The 19,204-nt window shown below is 33.8% G+C and overlaps 1 protein-coding gene across 1 annotated transcript in view; it reads right to left on the bottom strand.

Moving 5' to 3' along the window:
• Positions 1–6,566: 6,566 nt before the first annotated feature.
• Positions 6,567–19,204, bottom strand: part of LOC115889147 — a 34,713-nt gene continuing 22,075 nt past the window's right edge. The window contains exons 6-7 of the mRNA XM_030909094.1: positions 15,423–15,713; positions 6,567–7,962 (exon numbers count right to left, since the gene is read on the bottom strand). Coding sequence (XP_030764954.1) covers positions 7,645–7,962; positions 15,423–15,713 — 609 coding nt within the window. The 3' untranslated portion in view covers positions 6,567–7,644. The remainder of the gene's footprint in view (positions 7,963–15,422; positions 15,714–19,204) is intronic.

The raw sequence follows: 19,204 nt of genomic DNA, 5'->3' as shown, positions 1-19,204 counted from the left end.
ACCGACATCGCTCGATTATAAACGAGCGATACAAGTGACGAGTTACAAGCGACGAACGCAAGCGATCCTAGAATGAAATAAATTGAAATCCGATTTTAATATGACATACCCAAAAAAAGCCTAGCGAATTTTCTACATACATTACAGGTAGCAAATTTATACGACACCGTATATATATTTATCCGTTGCGTATCTGAGGAACAAAATTTTACGACCTACATCGACAATGCTTTGAAATAAACTAAATCAAGCGATTGAGCGAATCGCCCATCGTTTGCTACTTGCCATTCATCACCGAAAGAATATGTGCCCTGCGCACGCAACTTACTGCTTGGCGCTTGGCGTTAACGAGTACTTACAACAAGCGACGGGCAAAAAAACGTATTTTTAAATACGAGTGATATTTCGCTCGAGCGATCACTCGGTTATTGCAATCGCTTGAAACCCGAGTACTCGATAATTAAAATTAATCGGTTATTCCCACCACCAAAAACTGGTGTTTTTAACACAGACATGGCACTCTAGATTGAAATTTAAAGTACGATTTGTTTTTAAGCGAAAATGCCAAAAGTTGACATATGATATGTCATTCTATTCAGAGTGTCATTTTCTATCAAATAAAGTAAAAATACAGGGTGGCCCATCGAAAACGTTCCGCAAGGCATAACAGCTAGGGTATTCTTTTTTTCAAAAAATCCAAAAACACGTCAATTTTTTTTATGAGCGGGACAACTTTTGCCCCAAAAATTATTGCAAAATCTTCAACCCTCTAGCGGGGGTGTCATCCCCCAACTTTTTTCAAATGGGAAGGGGGGTCAAGTGGCGCCGCAATGAAAATAGCTTTCTATTCTCTATATTTCCCCGCCTCGTTTTTGAAAATCGGTCTAGTCATTGAGAAAATATGAAGGATTGAAATTTGAAAAGTTTATTTAAACATTTATCAGAGTAAATAATAAGGATAAATTCCTTCGACCAATTTGAGTTTTTTTCTTATTATTTCTAGAAGTTTACGCATTTTTTCACTTGCCACAATGCCACGCGTTTCCTTTGAAGGAAATTGATTTAAAAAAAAAATGTTAAATTGTTAAATTTTAAAATTATTAAATTGACAAGAAAAATTATGAAATTAAAAATTTATAGAGAACCGAAAAAAAATAAATAAAAAAAACGTCTTATTAAACTGTGGAGTGAGCGTGCAAATAGGCCCTAGCTCTGCCGAAGAGATGGGGTGGGTTTTAAGCGCCACTGGCTTTGCACAGATAAGCCAGAAAACCCCCAAGATATTCTTGGAATCTAACAAGACTGGTTATTAAAAAAAAAATATTAGAAAGATAAAAAATTAAGGGATGAATGAAACACTAAGATAAATTAATAGAGTATTGTATAATGATATTAAATTAAAAAAAAATGAACCAAATTTGATGACGTTGTATATACTAAATTTAATTAAAAATTGAAAACGAACCGTATGTATGTACCTTTGAACTCTGGAACCTTGAATCAATATAAGATAAAAAAAAGGTAAGTAAGGAAAGGAAAACAAATAATAGGGGAAGATAAAATTTCAGTAAACGTTTACTTGTTTCTGCTTCAAACCTGATCCAGCGACGTAGTTGCCAAGCTCAGTGCTTCAGAAGGATACCACTTCCAGAGAGACGTACTGGAAAAAGTCTGTCAGAAAAGGCAAGCCAGAAAAATGCTTCGTAGAAAAATCCTCGTATAAAAGAAAAATCCTGGTCCAAAAAAAGTTCTGGTCTCAAAGCCTGGTGGAAAAATCCTGGTCTTAAAAGCCTGGTCCAAAAAAAAAAAAAGCCCTAAAACCGAGAGCGGTATTAGGTTTACGAAATAAAAAGAAAGTTACCTAGAAGGGATAGATTGAAACAAAAGAAACACAGCTATAATTAATTAAATAATCAAAACACGTTTCAACTGTAGAAATATAAAAAATATCATAAAAAGTTACCTTGCTGGGCTTCACAAAAAATCTAGTTTTTTTTTTTTCTAATAGATGGATGTTCAAATTGCTGGATTCAGAAAGCAGAAATTACTGGAACAGGTGGTGGTTTTAAGTTCCTCTTCCCAAGAAAATCGACGATGACAAAGAAATAAATCAAAAGGCTTTCCCTGTTAAGAAATAATTTGAATAGTACAAATCACACTAGACAAAATGGCGATCAAAAAAAACTTACCAGCCACGAGCAGATTAAAATCCCGTATAAAACGGCTCAGAGATACTTTTAAAAGGTAAGGTACAACTCAAACAGCAAAGTATCCCTTATAGTTCTAGTCAGTGATTATCCCCAACAAACGGGTAAAACAGGAAAATTCCAACAAATTACACTGACTAAAACACCTGCTTTGAAGCTGAAGGGAAAAAATGGGAAACCTACATCGATCAGATAGAGTTCCGCTCCGAAGAAATTTGACTTATACTGCAAAGTTGCAATTTAATATTCTGGGAATTTAGAAACATTGCCAAAATAAACATTACTTAGAATTAAAAGTAAATTCCAATAACCATTCAAACACACCTATACCAAACCTTATGCCGGTGACGATGCATACACAATATTACGGAAAGGATGTCGATTATGCAATCAATAATTATCAGAAAATACAAACATCAGAACCTAAAGGAAGTACTGCCCAACCTGACAACAGCGTGTGTGCGCCGAATTCACGCATCTCAACTGATCTGAGCAATTCAAATATAAATGACATTATTAATAATAATTGTTAACCCTACAATTTGCAGAAAATAAACAAATGATAAATTTCAAAAAAATACGCAGGTAAATAACTTCATTTTGAGCTCTATAATGAAATATAGGATCAAATAATATTTTAGAGACAATCCACACTTGATAGGAAATCTTCTAAGATAATACAAGGGCAAGCAGTACCGCAGAACTACTAGAAATTACGGCAAATAGGCTAACATTCAGAAACATAAACAAGTCCAGAAATTAAAGGTAATATTTTGGTGAATTTGATTATATTAGCATTAGATAATAAATTTTAATTATATTTTAGATTACTGATTGATTACTGACTTGAGATATGGCATGGAAAGCAAAATAAATTAAGCAAAGGAGAGTAAGAAAGATAATGAAATATAGCTGTAATGAATATTTGTTTATAAAAATTAAATGCAATAAATTTATTTATCAGCATAAATAAAAGTTTGATCTAACTTGTAAGAAAAATTGGTATATATTTTTAAACCTAGTTAAAGCTAAATTTGGACTGTTACAACAAGGTTGAACGAGCAGGTGCGGTAGTTGCTAGATAGCTGTTCTGTGACTTGAAGTTCTTCTCAATATCGTTAAACTAACCTACAATAGAATTTCTAAAAATACCAGCCCACACGTTCAATTTCTGAGGGTTTTGTGTGTGCACTAACTACCTAACCGAGAATTGTGCCGATTAACTACATCGTTCAATAAGAAAGTACACTCATCCAAAAAACACACATAAATAAAAGTATATAATACATAATTAAATTGCAAGCGACGATCAAAATTGTCTTCGTTAAGTTATTGTACCAACTGAATTTTGTACGGGTAGAACTTGTGTTTTTTTAATATCCTTTGGACATTTGTACGATTCACGCCGGTGTCATTGGCCAATTTTCTTGTACTCAGTGTACTATCCATGGCAACTTGGCTCAATACGAATACCTCCATAGCTTCATTTTCTACAGGATTTTCCCTCTGCCTCTTTTTATTCATAACAATATTTTTAAAATAAAGTTCGATTATTTCCACTTTTTCTGCAAGTGAGTACACCATAATAATTGTTAAAAAGTTTATCGATATTGAGAAGAACTTCAACGCATAAGTCACAGAACAGCTATGCACTACCAACTACTGCACCTGATCGTTCAACCTTGTGGCAAGTGAAAAAATGCGTAAACATCTAGAAATAATAAGAAAATACAGCAAATTGGTCGAAGGATTTACCCTTATCATTTACTCTGATAAATGTTTAAATAAACTTTTCAAATTTAAATTTTTTATAATTTCTCAATGACTTGATCGATTTGCAAAAACGAAGCCGGAAAATATAGAGAATAGAAAGCCCTTTTCATTGCGGTACCACTTGACCCCCTTTTCCATTTGAAAAGAATGGGGGGATCACACCCCCGCTTAGAGGGTTGAAGATTTTGCAATCATTTTTGGGGCAAAAGTTGTCCCCCTCACAAACAAAATTGACGTGTTTTTGAATTTTCTGAAAAAAAAAATACCCTGGCCGTTATGCCTTGCGGAACGTTTTCGATGGGCCACCCTGTATACCGAAGATGCCATTTAAAAATCAAAAGTTGTAGTAATTTCCCGCGAACAAGAAGTGACCAATAACAATTTAATACGTCAAATCAATCCTAATTTATGTCATATATACTAATAAACCAAATCTCGTATTTTATCTGAAAAAATAAAAAAGTTATTGGGGGTGAGCCACTTCTGAGACGCACCCGGTATATAAAAATTAGGTTTTGATTAAAAAGATGATGAGCGTAATAATCCTGCAGCCGGATCTTGGACTATAACAAATTAAATATGAGAAATAAGAGAATATGAATTTCTAAATTACAAACTTATTTAATTTACAATATCCTTACGTAAGTTGTTTGAAAAAATAACAATGTAAAGAATAATTCACATAATACCTAAATTGTCATTCATAACATAAATATTTAAATTCCTAAACCAATTATTAATTTCATTCGAAAAACTGTTGATATTATTTGTTCACGTGTTTGCACAGATCGGAACCACGGGACTTATTTTAGTGAGCACGTGCTTATTACGAAATAAGAGAAACAAAAAGCGAAATGGAATATTTTTTGGAATTAATCTCGCGAGAGGCGTTATTTAACTGATCGAGGTAAAAATATAAATGCGACTGAAACGAAATTATATTATATTACTAACTTGGATCTAATTTTATATCTATCTTTGCAAAAAGTACATTAAATATAAAATAGAAACCAAATATGTATATTTAACCGTTGCATAAGAAACGTGTCTCGTATATTTATATATTATAACCAAATATCCCAAACAGCCAAGCATGGATATGTATATCCATAAAATGTACAGGGTGTCCCATTTTGGTTGAAATCATACGGTATCTCCGTTATTAGTAAAGCTATGAAGATGCGGTTTGCACAAACCTGTCCCACTTTTTTGTCAAACGGAAGGTGCTATCAACAAAATTTTCTACCTCTCTTCGTTTTTGAGCTACCTTTCTTCGTAGAATAACATACTACGCCACTCAAACGCCACTCTACAACAACCGCAAACAAGAACAGAAAGAATTTTCTGTTGTCAAAGTCAGAACCTTCAAAAATTATAAAATCTTTCAAAATTTAACAGAACAACCAAACCAAACCAAACACTAAAAAAAAAAAAGTGTTTAAAGCGTCCATTTTCAAAGTAATTGTGGCTATCTTGTAAGTTTAATTTAAATTTTATTTACTCAAACCCCTGATAATTGTGAAAAAGTAACATTAAAAAAACTGAAGATGTGTGAACTGTGAACTGCAAAATCCTCTTATATAAAATAAAGTTTCTTATATGCAACACACTGTGTTTTATTTACAAAATTAAAAGAAAATAATAATAAATTTGAATAAATAATATATTTGGTGACATAGTTCCCGAAAAACCCGAACGACTCCGAAATTAATAAAAGCTTTGTGTCGCGACCGTTGCAAGAACAGCAACCAAAATGGCGCCAAATACCGTATGATCGAAAAAAAGGGCGTCAGCGATGGCTATGAAATGAAGATCGCTGTAATTTTATATGTAAATTTATATGGGAAATGTCATCGATCGTCATTTCCCAGCCAGCTGGAGGCCGTTTTTTTGATCATACCGTATTTGGTAGACGCTTGGTACACGACAGTACAAATGTACGCCCCTAACCCATTATATGACATTAAAATACAAGGAAATTTTTAAAATATTAAAATACATATCCAACGACACTACTTTTTAAAACAATTTTTTTTTAAATTTACTAAGACGAATTTCTACATTGTTATTTCGAGCTCGATCAAACTGTGACTGGAAATTGTATTCCATCATGAAATGAAACCTTGTATTCCATCATATGATGCTAGTTTTAAGGCCTTTTTGTTCAGAGGATGTTGTTTTTGCTAATTGACTCAGTCAAACTGTCCTGATGATGGGAATAAAATTCTCGAAAGCTTGACAAATTTGAAAAAGTAGTTTCATTAGCCTGTGTGGTGATTATTGACTGCATCTTCACTTAAATTTTGAGTTTTTTTCCAAAATATTAATATATCAGAGTAACTTTAAAAATAAATATAATCTCTATTTATTTTTAAAGTAATCCCCCATTGCATTCGACCTAACTTTGTTGATATGTTCCTTCTTTGATTTTTTTTTTATTCAAAGGTCTATATTAATATTTAATATTCAGAAATTAGATTGAGCTAGATTGTGTTAATATTGTATTACCTACCTACTAAAGTTAAGTAATACGAGGGAATAATAAACAAAAAAACTGATAAAAATATATTTAGAATATTTCTGCATATGATGACGTCGATGATCGAATTATGAAATTATACAAATTACAAATATCTAATACTCAAACACTTGACTTAATTGTCCTATATGATTAATACACAGATAATTACTTTGTCTGTTGAACTTAATGTATCCAAAATCAAAAAGCTTTATATATTTCAATTTTAGTCATTCAAATTTTTAATAAATCAAAATATTTATTTCTTTAAATCATAACTATTCTCAATTCAAGAAATAAAATTCTCACAATCTCCATCAAATTAAATATAGGTATATATATTTTTTTTAATTTACAGAGGGTGACTACCGTAACGTTACAACCTCAGCCTCATGCCCTACGACAATACAAAATTTTTATTGTCTTAAGACCTAAGACCTTAAAATAGAATACTTAAGACCTAAAAAATAAGAAAAAAATTATTGTCTTGTGGCCTGAAGATGAGGCGCAACTGTCTCGAAACTAGTAGCCCCCACTGTATGTATGTCTTTTATTCCCTCAATTGAGGATAGTTATACTCGAAAAACACAGAAAAAACCTTGGTTTTTTGACACTGGAAGGAAATCTGCAAAATAAAAAAGGTATTGTAAATACCGCTGCGTTGAATCCAAACACAAACCAGCTTGTCAATAGCTTTTTACTAGTAAAACAAATTTGCCTAACCGACAAAAAAGCTTAATATTTCAAGAAGTATATCCCGTATATCAGTCGTCAAAATAAAATAAAACAAAGAAAATCTATTTAAAATATCTAATAATAATAATGTTCTTGAATAGTTGTTCTTATGTTAAGCTTTCTATCGATTATATAAATTTATTTTACTAGTAAAAAGCCACTGACAAGCTGGTTTCCGTTTACGCAGCGGTGTTTCCAACGCAGCGGCATTTCCAAAAAATAACATTTTTATTTTGCAGATTTTCTTCCAGTGGCAAAAACCCACTTTTTTAGGAAATATTTATTTGTTAAATAGGATTGTTAAACAAATTCTTATAACATCCATATCCAAAAAAATGCATATTTTAAGCAAGATATGATAAAGAATTAAGTTGTTATGCCCTTGAGCACAAATTATATCACTATTACATTTTAACTTTTATTAGATGTATTAGTATTAGTACTGAAAGTTGACGATTCCTCTAAAATAGTGCTAAATGGAGGCACGTACGCTTCCAAATCCAAGATTCCGTCCGAACATTTCGAAACGTAGTCGTTATTGTCCATTATGACGCAATCGTTCTTGCCTTTATCCTTGTCTGTCTCGGGCAATTTGATGGAAAAGGCGGATTCGATGCTTTTGCGAGATATTTCCCAGACTTTATGGTTCATTTTGGGGTGCGGATGGTTAACGTCTTTCGAACTTAGTTTATCAGATTTGGAATTTGCGTTCAGAACAAAGACGTTCACCTAAAATAAGTTATTTATGCAACATTTTTTATCTCATTGAATAAAACAAAAAAACAAGGAATAAAATAGTACAATAAAATAAAAAAAAGGCGTCAGCGATGGCTATGGAATGAAGTTTATCAACGACATTGCAAATAAAAATCTAAAAGTAAAATCTACCTCTTTGCGGACGATACTAGTTTCACTTGGACCGGCCCAGATGTTTCGGCACTATATAATAGTATATCCAGTGACTTACGCACCATTAAATCTTTAGTGCGATTCTAATCTCCTATGCCTCAATCTATCAAAAACTAAAGTTTTGTCATATAAAAGTACTATACAACCCTTTGTACTCAATAACACCACTTTTAACGTCGTGGACTTTGTGAAATTCTTACGACTTGTAGACAGCTCGTTAAAATGGGACTTGCACATCGAAGCTTTATCAAAGAAACTAAGTGCTGCCTGTTTTCCGGTAAGATCAGTTTCGAAGGAACTTAACTTATCAACCTCTAGAATAGTCTACTATGCCCTTTTTGAGTCGCATCTTCGTTATACCCTTCCATTCTGGGATACTTGCTGCGCGACAAAATTTGATCGTATTTTCAAACTTCAAAAGAGAGAGCAGTTCGATATTTATTGTGACTGAACAGTAGAACTCAATGACAGAATTTCTTTAAAAATTTCAAAATACTGACTCTTCCTTCTTTATTCATTTTTGAATCCGTTTGCTTAATCCGCAATCACATATCTGCTATTCCCGAAAGGCCATCTCACAACTATCCACTTAGGAATGCGGAGCACGATCTTTATCTGCCAACCCCGAGCTCAAAACTAGTTAAAGGCTCAATACTGTACAATGCCAAAAAAATGTACAATCATCCGCCTTTGAATATCAAGTCGCTTTCATTCTTTCCCGCATTTCGTAAAGCTCTGAAAACATACTTACTGGAGAGAGCCAGTTACCCTATATGCGGTAAACGACTTTTTTGTTGATGTTTAATCATGAACAATTTTGAATTTTAAAATTTTGATCATCTCACACACTGGTCACAAGTCGAGTATTTAATATTTTATAACTCTTAAAATTATATCCATTTACAATTTTCCTATTGTAAAATTTTATTGATACGCCTTTTTTGTGTTCTGCAATGTCCATGTATGTCCTATTTGTAATTTTAATGACTTAATTTTTTTTTAATTGTATGATTTGTATTGTATAGTTTTTATTATTTGTATATTTTTTGTGCTTTTGTTTGTTTTGTAAATGCTTGGTCGATGAAGCTATTTTGGCTTTTTGCACAATAAAGTTATTATTATTATTATTATTATTAAGATCGCTGTCGTTTCATATGTAAGATTATGTGGGGAATGTCATCGATGTTCATTTCCAAGCCAACTGGACGCCGTTTTTTTTTGATCATACGGTATTTTAATATACTGACTGTTTATGTGTATCGTGATACTGACATTGGAAACGAAGGAAAGCTAAGCTGATTTGACTGCAATAGTTAAATTTGAATTTTTACGAGTTGCATTTCTGTTTTTTGAATATTTTTGACAATGATTTACTATGAAAACTAAAAGGATATTGGACTTCCATTGCCTTCCACTGTCTTCGGAATGTTAACTTTCACAACGTTTCGGTCAGATGTATCAATAACCGTGATGAATCCCAAAACTACTGAGCTTATAACTAGAGCAAGGCATTTACCCGTGAAAAAGTTGGGTGCAGTTAAGTATGACTTTGTCCACTGAGAATTCCTACATTTGTGTGTTTTATAAGTGGTTGCCATATCGTAGATATTTTTATACTTATTAGATTTCTAAAAAAATTCTGTGTACACTATGTGCGCATATTTGAAGTGAAACTTCTTACTAACATCTGTTAAATTGGAGAATTTGAAGGACATGTCTGAAAAAGTGACATATAATAATAGGTGGTTATTTTCTTTTTAAAGGGGCCCGGTGGCGTAGAGGTACAGGCTCTCGTCTACGAATCTCAAGGTTTGGTTTGGTTTGGTTGCGAATCCCACACCCGGCATTTCATCAGCCGACTATTTTTATTAAAATAAAAATAGTTTGGGTACCTAGGTCGACTCAGCCTTAAAATGAGTACTTGGGATTCACAATCCTGAGGTAATAATAGGCGGTTGAAGCGTAATGCTAGCCACATTACATTACCTTCCTTGTATACCGAACGGCTCTAGTATAGCAAGCTGTACCTTGCTACTCCCAAGGCGTTAAACGCTATATACGGGAGCTATTATTATATTATTTTCTTTTATCTATCCATATAATGCTGTTTTAAATATAAATGTTTTTTTTTATTAATAAAATAATTTTCAATTTATTTCTGCAACCTGCACATTTTCTGTTTCCCCAAAATACATATTTTTAATCAAGTGCCTAATAATGTTAACGCTTAAATTTATTTAAAAGTAAAGTAAAGATTTCGGTTAACGTCATCTTTTTGCTGCCAGGGCTAATCTGGACGAGGTCTACTTTGTTTACGCGAAATCCGAACCGCGGTCCTCGACCATATCATGGTCAATGACCTACCGACTTGGCAAGTGTCTAAATCGACTCTAACTCACGAGATATCCGATCTCATCCGGCCTCGAACCGGCGCGGCGTGAATGAGCAGTGTGTGTCAATAGATTTTACACTTTTGCCTTTTTTGGACAACAGCAAGATACAGAGTTTCGAACCGGTCACCCGTCCATCCACTAGTATCGCCTTACGTCGCTTAACTTCGGTGTTGTAATGGGAACCGGTGTTTCGACGTAGCTGAGCCGTTGCCAAATTTATTTAAGAAGAGAAAAAATTTTGAACCTATCCAATAAGATATTTATAGTGGTTTACAGTAATTTTAACTAAACGTTTAACCTCGTCAGAGGTTTTACATTTACAGTAATTTTGTTAAATTATACTAAACGACCAAAAGCAACTTCAAAATTATAACCAATTACTACGTTGGATTACGGCGACGAGTGCGACGATATCGATTTTTGTTATGGAAGCGGGGAACTATGTAGATAGTTCCACCACTAGTAGAACTAGTTAAGTGTAGACCAAAGGTGTAGACCTAACCTAAAAAATTCTGTACTGTACTGTCACAGAACAATAGTTTAGGTATTTTTTCTGTGGTACTTGGTACTTACTGTGTAAAGCGAGAAGAAGATATATAGGAAAAAAGTATATAAATACTCTACAACTTTTTATAGAAAAAGAAAAAAGTATTTAGAAGAAAGTCAGCGAGCAAGTCAGTGTCCGAAAAATGAAGTGGAAATAACGAGTTTAGGTTCGTCATCCACATCCTCGCAATCATGTATCGAAGAAACGTCCACTTCAATTTTGAAAACTAATAGTTCTACTAGTGGTAGCTTATCATCAATGGATACTATAGAAATAAATAACAGTACACCTGAAGCCCATACAACAGAGGAATACTATGAGAATAATGATCCTCCAGAAGAGCAGTCAACTGAAGTTCAGTTTCAGCATAAATTGAAGAGAATATTAGATTTTAATTTTCATATGAGTGGTACAATCAACAAAACTTTCTGTACGGCTTTTTTAACAATAAATAAATAGAAATACTGATCTAATGTCAGCGATCTTATTAACGAGTACCTATGTGACCACCACCACCAAAGGATGACCCAGCTTTCTTCTTTATTTTATTGTTCAAAAAAGAGCACTGTAAAGATACTGGGAAGATAATTTTTTCAAGCTGCGAAGGGACTGCGCCCACTATAGCGCGCTTTTGAAACGCGGAAACGCTATTTAGTTAGTCGAAGTGTTTTTACTTATTGCAGTTTAGTTTTTAAAGCAATGAGTTCAAGTACGGATGAAAGCGTATTTTTTGTGCTCTTCTAACAGAGGAAGAGCAGGTGAAGAAGAAAATGAAAGTTTGGACTCATAAGATTAACAAAAAAAAAGAAAGAAGTTTGGAGAATTTTACCATCTTTTTCCTGATTTAATAAAAGACAAAAGCATTTTTTTCAGTATTATAAAATATAAAGGAAACATTTTACGAACTCCTCAATTGAGGGTTTTAGAAGCAAAACACCGGGTAACTCTTACTCATATTTTTTCAGAAGAGACAAATTACTAATAATGCAATAATGAATCGCTTATACCTGACGACTTTTGATAATTCTTATTTATTCTGATGTGTATATTAGTTATGTGATGAAAAAACCCTAATCTTTTTTATATATTTATGTAATTACAGTTTAAAAATTGGAGATTATCACTTTTGTCAAAGAGTGGAGACTTTGGTGGAGATCGCCGGTTTTGCTTCTACACCCCTCAATTATATTAAATCTTTGATAGAGACATTTCGTCCATCTGTCTCTAGTGAGGGAAGACTAAAAATATATATTCCTTTATGAAAATCTGTTTGTCTAATTTACCTTTAAAAATACAATTCTACCATTGACACATATCATCAGTTCCTAGTCAAAAAACCAACTGAAGAGACTCGAATGCAAAATTATTTCCGTTGTGACTACGCACACTGCAACACGCCGAAACGCGGGAGGCGGAAAAAAGTTGCTAGAGAAGTCTTCCGACTTCTTGACAGAAATTCCGCGGCGCGCTTCGGCGCTGCGCGCTCTAATGTGCGTTGGTCCATTTAAATACATGGCAAGCAGACAAAAAAAATTTCGTGGTTCGCGGTCTAGTGGGCGACAACCTTAAGCAGGAATTTTCTTATTTACCTCCTAGATGTCGGTAGGGTTCAGAGGTCCTATTTCTTCAAAGCAGGTGTCAATTTTTGAACCAAAGGTTGGCATAGGTGACCCAAAGGTCGGTTACCGCACCTTATGCACTATTTTGGTATTTTAAAGGTTGCCTTAGGCAACTCCGCCATTTTAATACGATTTATCTTTTCGTGCGTTGTGGAAGAATCGAATAAAATATCAGAAACCACAAAATACTGCGAATTTTCTTTAAAAAACTGTACCTATCTGTTAAGGTTGTAATCTAATTTTCCTGATAGATTTCGCATATTTGTCTCAAAATTTAAAAAAAAGTTAGGTTAACCAAGTAAGCTATATTTTAAAAATAAAACTAGGTAATAAAAGGGTGTTTTGCCATATTTCGAAGTATCATGGTCAGTTTCAACAGTAAACTAGTCTTCGTTGATGAATTTCGATTGCCGGCATCTCAAAAATTTGCAGATTTGTCGAAGTTAAATTCACCTAGTTATTTCTTAATGGAGCATAATATATTCTACTTCTAATTAAAGTTAATCGAAATCAATGTTTTGGTTTCCCCATGGTTGAATATAGCAATATTTGACGACGAATATTTTTAACTCTAACCTCAAAATATCGCGAATCGGCATGAAAAACAACTTTTAGCACACTACGTACTACGTCGCCTCAAACAAGGTCGCCAACGTTGTAGCGACCCTAAAAACATCCACCATTTTGGTGCAAATATGGGTCGCTTAAACGTCGCTTCGACGTTGTCCGGCAACGTTGGGTTGCTCCTGGCGACGTTGTGATTACGTTGAACAACGTAATTTTGCTACTTGGGACCCGAATGGAGGCCCCAAGCGGACAGACGGTTATTTTAATACAAATTTTGTGAAAGTGAATCAAATTATTTATTAATTTTTAATTTATTACTTTTTCAACATTTCAAACTACACTTTTTCAAATATACCCTCCAAATCCTGCAATTTAATTAACTGTTATAGTAAGAAGTTTCACCTCAAATATGCGCATATAGTGCACACACAATTTTTTTTCCAATGAGGTTCATTGTGGAGAACCCGAGCTTCCAACCACTTTATATTGCACCGCATCTACAGAGTGGCTCGAATTCGACGCTCATCATTAGGATTTCGGACACCGTAAGAGATACAGGATCGGTTAAATGGAGGTAAAGTTGCGCAATTTGATGCTCAATAAAATGCCGTATTGTATTTTGAAAAATTCCGAATACTTCCGAATATATTCGAAAAAAAACAGAATTTTCAATTTTGTTTTCTATTGTTTCCTGGCTTTATTTATTAAAATAAGTTAAAATGAAAAACACATTTTCATGGCCACTTTTTCCGCTCTATAACTCTGTGTGATTAAATATTGACTCTGACGTTTCGGCTTCTGGCGACCATCATCAACTTAATTTTTTTAAATACGGACCTGATTTTTTTTCAATTTAATTAAATCCTTTCATCGCTCTTAAAACACTATATATAGTCACTTTGATATTTGCCGACGTTTCGTACAGAAAATTCCATCACCAGAATATTTTACGCAAAAAAAATAAAAAATAAAAATACAATAAGGTATTTTATTGTGCATCAAATTGCGCAACTTTGTCTCGATTTAACCGATCCTGTATTTCTTACGGTTTCCGAAATCCCAATGATGAGCGTCGAATTCGAGCCACCCTGTACAAAATACCAAATACTAGTACACATAGTACACACCCAATTTTTTTTCAAATGAGGTTCATTGTGGGGAACCCGAGCTTCCGACCACTTTATATTGCACCGCATGTACAGCAATACTTGACTTCATTGTTTCACCTCTTTGTACATTTTTTTTGTGTTCGTTAAGTCGTAAATTTAGAGGACGTTTTGTCTTTCCAATATACGACCCACCGCATTCACAAAGTATAATCACCTATTTAAGTAATATACCTGGTAGATGTAGATGCACTCTTTCTCTTGTTTGGATGTTTCCGTTTTGATTTTTAAGACGCTTCTTAGAGTCGTTCCAGATATGAAGACATTATTAATTTTATATTATATGGCTATACGTCTGATTTTTTCTGATGTTTCGTTTACATATGGAATAATCAAGGAGAGAGCATCTTCCTCAGACTGATGCGTCAGTGTATTTCTTGTTTATTTTATAATAAATTACTTTATGTAAAATGTCTAAATATGCAAAGACATTTTGTCTGAGATTGTAGTGAGATTATTACAAATCTTAGACAGAGACTTCGCAAATTGTCATTACTTACTTGTCAAAAATAATTAGGATAGGTACGTCGATTTTATGAATTTTATTTAGATGTTTTAGTAGCGTCATTTTTGTGTTTTAAATAATTATATTAACTTTATATTGACGCTATCATAACTATTATTAAAGCTATATTGTATACTTCGGACTAAAAGAGGTTCTAAAAAGAACAATGTTCGTCTGCTAGTAAACATTTTTAAGCTTAAAGTATCACAACACAACTAATTTAAACCAAAAACTCGTAATACAAAACTAAAACGTCAAAACGAATGTCGAACGACAACATTAGGAAATAAATAAATAAATGTGGCAACTTGACATTTTTTATAGCAGAGCTACCACCTGAATCCCCAGCGGAAAATTTAAATTCCAGTTAGTCAGACCGGTGACGAATATGTTGCCATGGTTGGCAACAATAAATTTAAAAATCGCGTCCTCGATTACATAACTTTAAGTTTAATTGGTATCAAGAATATATATTTGACTTACTTGCAATCGCTTTGAAACAATCTTCTTTCTTCGACGCAAAACGTTTGTTAGAACCTTGCAAAAGGCCGGGCAAAATGTATAGTAGAAAATGAAATTGATATTAACATTGATTGCGCCAATGATGGCATATGCTTGTCGCAGATTTTCTATAAGCTCAGTGTTTGCTCTATCGTGATCACCACGAAAAAGTAGATTGATGGCCGCCGTTCTGGATACTAAATTTTCAGGAATGTTTGTCATCAGAAAAAACACAATTATCATCACTAGCGTTATAGTTAAATGAGTGTGGTCCTAAAAACAAGGTATTAAGAAGTGTGGATTTTAAGCAGGACCGTTATTATACAGGGTGCGTCTCAAAAGTGGCTCACCCCTACAACTTTTTTATTTTTTCAGATAAAAAATCGAGATTTGGTATATTAATATATGACATAAATTAGGATTGAGTGACGTATTCAATTGTTTTCTGTCACTTCCTGTTTCACCGGAAATGACTACAACTTTTGATTTTTAAATGGTACCCTCGGTATATTGTTGCTTTATTCAATAGAAAATGACACTCCAAATAGAATGACATATCATATGTCAACTTTTGACATTTTCGAATATGGTTTATTTGAAATTGCAACATGCGATTCATAACGACAATTTCACTCGAAATGCCAAGTGTGTGATACCAAATTATTCGTAAAAAAATACTTTTTCCAAATATGCTAATGAGCCACACTCGTTCCATTTAAAAAAATGGGATATGATTAAAGATACGATTTGGTCATCTTTTAACCGGCCTGGACAAGACACGAATAATATTAGACGATCAACTCTATTTTTCTAAGGCTCCTTGATTAAAAATTAGTGTTTTTAACACAGCCATGGCACTCTAGATTGAAATTTTAAATTCAATTTTGTTTTAAGCTAAAATGTCAAAAGTTGACATATATGATATGTCATTCTATTTAGAAAGTCATTTTCTATCGAATAAAGTAAAAAAATACCGAGGGTGTCATTTAAAAATCAAAAGTTGTGTTCATTTCCGGTGAAACAGTAAGTGACAGAAAACAATAATTGAATACATCAATCAATCCTAATTTATGTCATATACTAAAACATACCAAATCTCGTTTTTTTATCTGATAAAATAAAAAAGTTATAGGGGTAAGCCACTTTTGAGACGCAGCCGGTAGGTGCTGCGAAGGGCCGAAAGTGGAGCCTAGCTGTTAGTTTTTAATATATTTTTTTTAAATTTAGAAGTAAATTGAATTATAATATATATTTTATGATAATGTCTATACAGAGTGACTCTTAAATAAGTGCAAATATTTTTAGTGGTAGTACCCCAAAACACGATTATGAGTTTTTCTTTTCACGAAAAAAAAAATTGAAAATTTGGAATTTACAAGAAAGAAAATACAGAAAAGACCCAGTGATTCACAAAATTTAAGCAAAAAGTATTTTTTTTGGAAATTTTTAAAGTAAACTAACTCGTTTATTTGAAAAACGGTAAAGAGAAAATATGTTTCTTTTAGATCTACCAGCGCTGAAAATATTTGCACTCACCCTGTATTATAAAAAATTACGGCAGTTCGGCAGAATGTCGGTATTTAGGCGAACCATCAGAGAAATATCACGAACACAATTGACGAATTGCCAAACGAACTAACGAATCGTATCGACAAACCACATCATACTCACTATCATAGATAACAGAACTAATCTCACTATGCGTGTATTGACACATGAACGCATTAAATCGACGAATCAGCGCAGGGTGAGTAGGTATGGAGCCTAGCAGAGAGAACACTAATAACTAAAGTGAGAGAGACCGATCAACGTTAATTTTTGAAGACTGTGTTAGTGGCGCGGCCTTTGGCGTCTAACCCGAACTATGAGCGCATTATCGATATAGTAGGTTGCATTCATACCTATATACTGGCGCCAAAAATTTAAAATTTGTATATTTGAACCGAATCTTAATCTTTCAAGTTTATAAAAAGAAATCTTCGTAGTTTTTTTAGATTATTTTGTTGACAACGAAAGTTTATTATTAGACTTTAAAGTATTAAAACCTATAAATAAAATACTGTGTAGAAACATAATAATTTATTTAACTTCATACTCCTTGCCATACTTCTACTCAAGGCTGCAATCTTCAGTATCTTTTTTATCTAACTTGGTTGGGAGTGAACAGGGAAGCACGGTCGGGAGCTCGCACAGAGTATCAGTAGGTATCCCGTAGGTAGTCAATGTTTCTGATAGTCTTTATTCTATAACAAGAACCTAGCAGTTGAAGAAAATAATTTATATTACTGGAAATAATACCAGGAAGTTGTCTCTGACCAGGTACAATACCTAGTCGTTCCATAGGTATCAGAAAAGAATGTGATGTTTTAAATTAAAAAAATTAAATTAGCAATGTACGATTATTATGTGCACTCATTATTACTATTAGGTATGTTAAAATAATTACCGAGATAAAACCAGATAAAACTTACCTTTAAATGAAACGTTTTGTCTGGGTCTCAACCACAAAACAAAAATTACAAAAATGCCGAATAATCGTGGAATCTGAAATAAGCTTCTCTCTCTTCAACAAGCTAAAAGAACAGGCACATTCAGTCAAAAACAATTTATTACTCCGATTTGCTCCGATTATCAACAGATTTTAGTTATCTCCTTCTAAACCTAAGAAATAGAAAAAGCTACTGACAATCTAATTAATCCTGGCAAATGTTTAACTTGCAAAGTTGAAAACTTTCTTTTTTGACCGCCTAAACGCTATGCGCGTCTGGGATGCGCGGTGACAAAATAAACTTGTCTACGAAATGCCCTATTCCACAAGCCTTCTCACTTTAGTTATTAGTTTCTCTCTGGAGCCTAGAATGTAGAATGAGTGGGAAGGGGGTTAATCACCGCCACCTTAAAGGTCTATTTACTATCCTTCATTCGCGAATTTCAAGTTCCAGAGCTTTACGCCCTGGGCTACTCGAGAACGGTTCTGAAAGGAGCTGTGCGCGATAGCCTGGTGCCTCCATATGGCGCGGAACAGTTCTGAACTTTATGACTCAATTTAATGGAGGGAGAGTATCGCGTTCTTGAACAGTTCAGAGCTGCACAACTGCGTGAATGGAGGACAGTAATTGTGTCCCCCTTTCTTCAGTTATAACTTGGTTATAACTACATCAGACGGTCTAAAACTCATCATACATTGCGATTTTCTTGTTGTAGGGGGGACAGGGCATTACCCATCCTCCTCTGACAACAGATGGAGAGACCTCCGAGGAGTGGACATCTACCTCCTACGGGGGCACGAGGGTATACACAGGGGGGTGACAGTGAAATAGGAAAATTGGAAACAGTAATTAGTGTCATTCCTGTCTTCTCCCGACGACAAGTATGGCCGTTTAGACGAGGACAGTATATCTCTTCTGTCTAACTCACAGTTCAGAATTGACAGATTTGTTCTAGAACAAAGGAGTAGTTGGAGGTATCTCCGTATTCCTGCTCCGCTGAGATCTACTCTCTAACACTGTTGCAGAAAAATGTTTGACTTTCGCTCTCCAAATGTCATTTTGGACATAAAACTGAAATTACTTCAAAAACGTCCAAACTCAGGTCTCCGAGATCATGTAGCATAACACTGTGTGATTTTTCTTTAAAAGATGCGGTGTACAGGGTGAGTCAACGATATAAAGTAAAGTCCATTATCTCATTTGTTTCGAGGTTTACAAAAAAAATGTTAAATTTAAAAGTTATAGGGAAGGTTAAGATACACATTTTAAAATTAT

Source organism: Sitophilus oryzae, unplaced genomic scaffold, assembly GCF_002938485.1.
Source record: "Sitophilus oryzae breed Bouriz unplaced genomic scaffold, Soryzae_2.0 scaffold_810_pilon_pilon, whole genome shotgun sequence".
Classification (NCBI taxonomy): domain Eukaryota; kingdom Metazoa; phylum Arthropoda; class Insecta; order Coleoptera; family Curculionidae; genus Sitophilus; species Sitophilus oryzae.
Note: the sequence above shows the minus strand (reverse complement) of the source record. Positions and strands in the feature narration are given on the sequence as shown.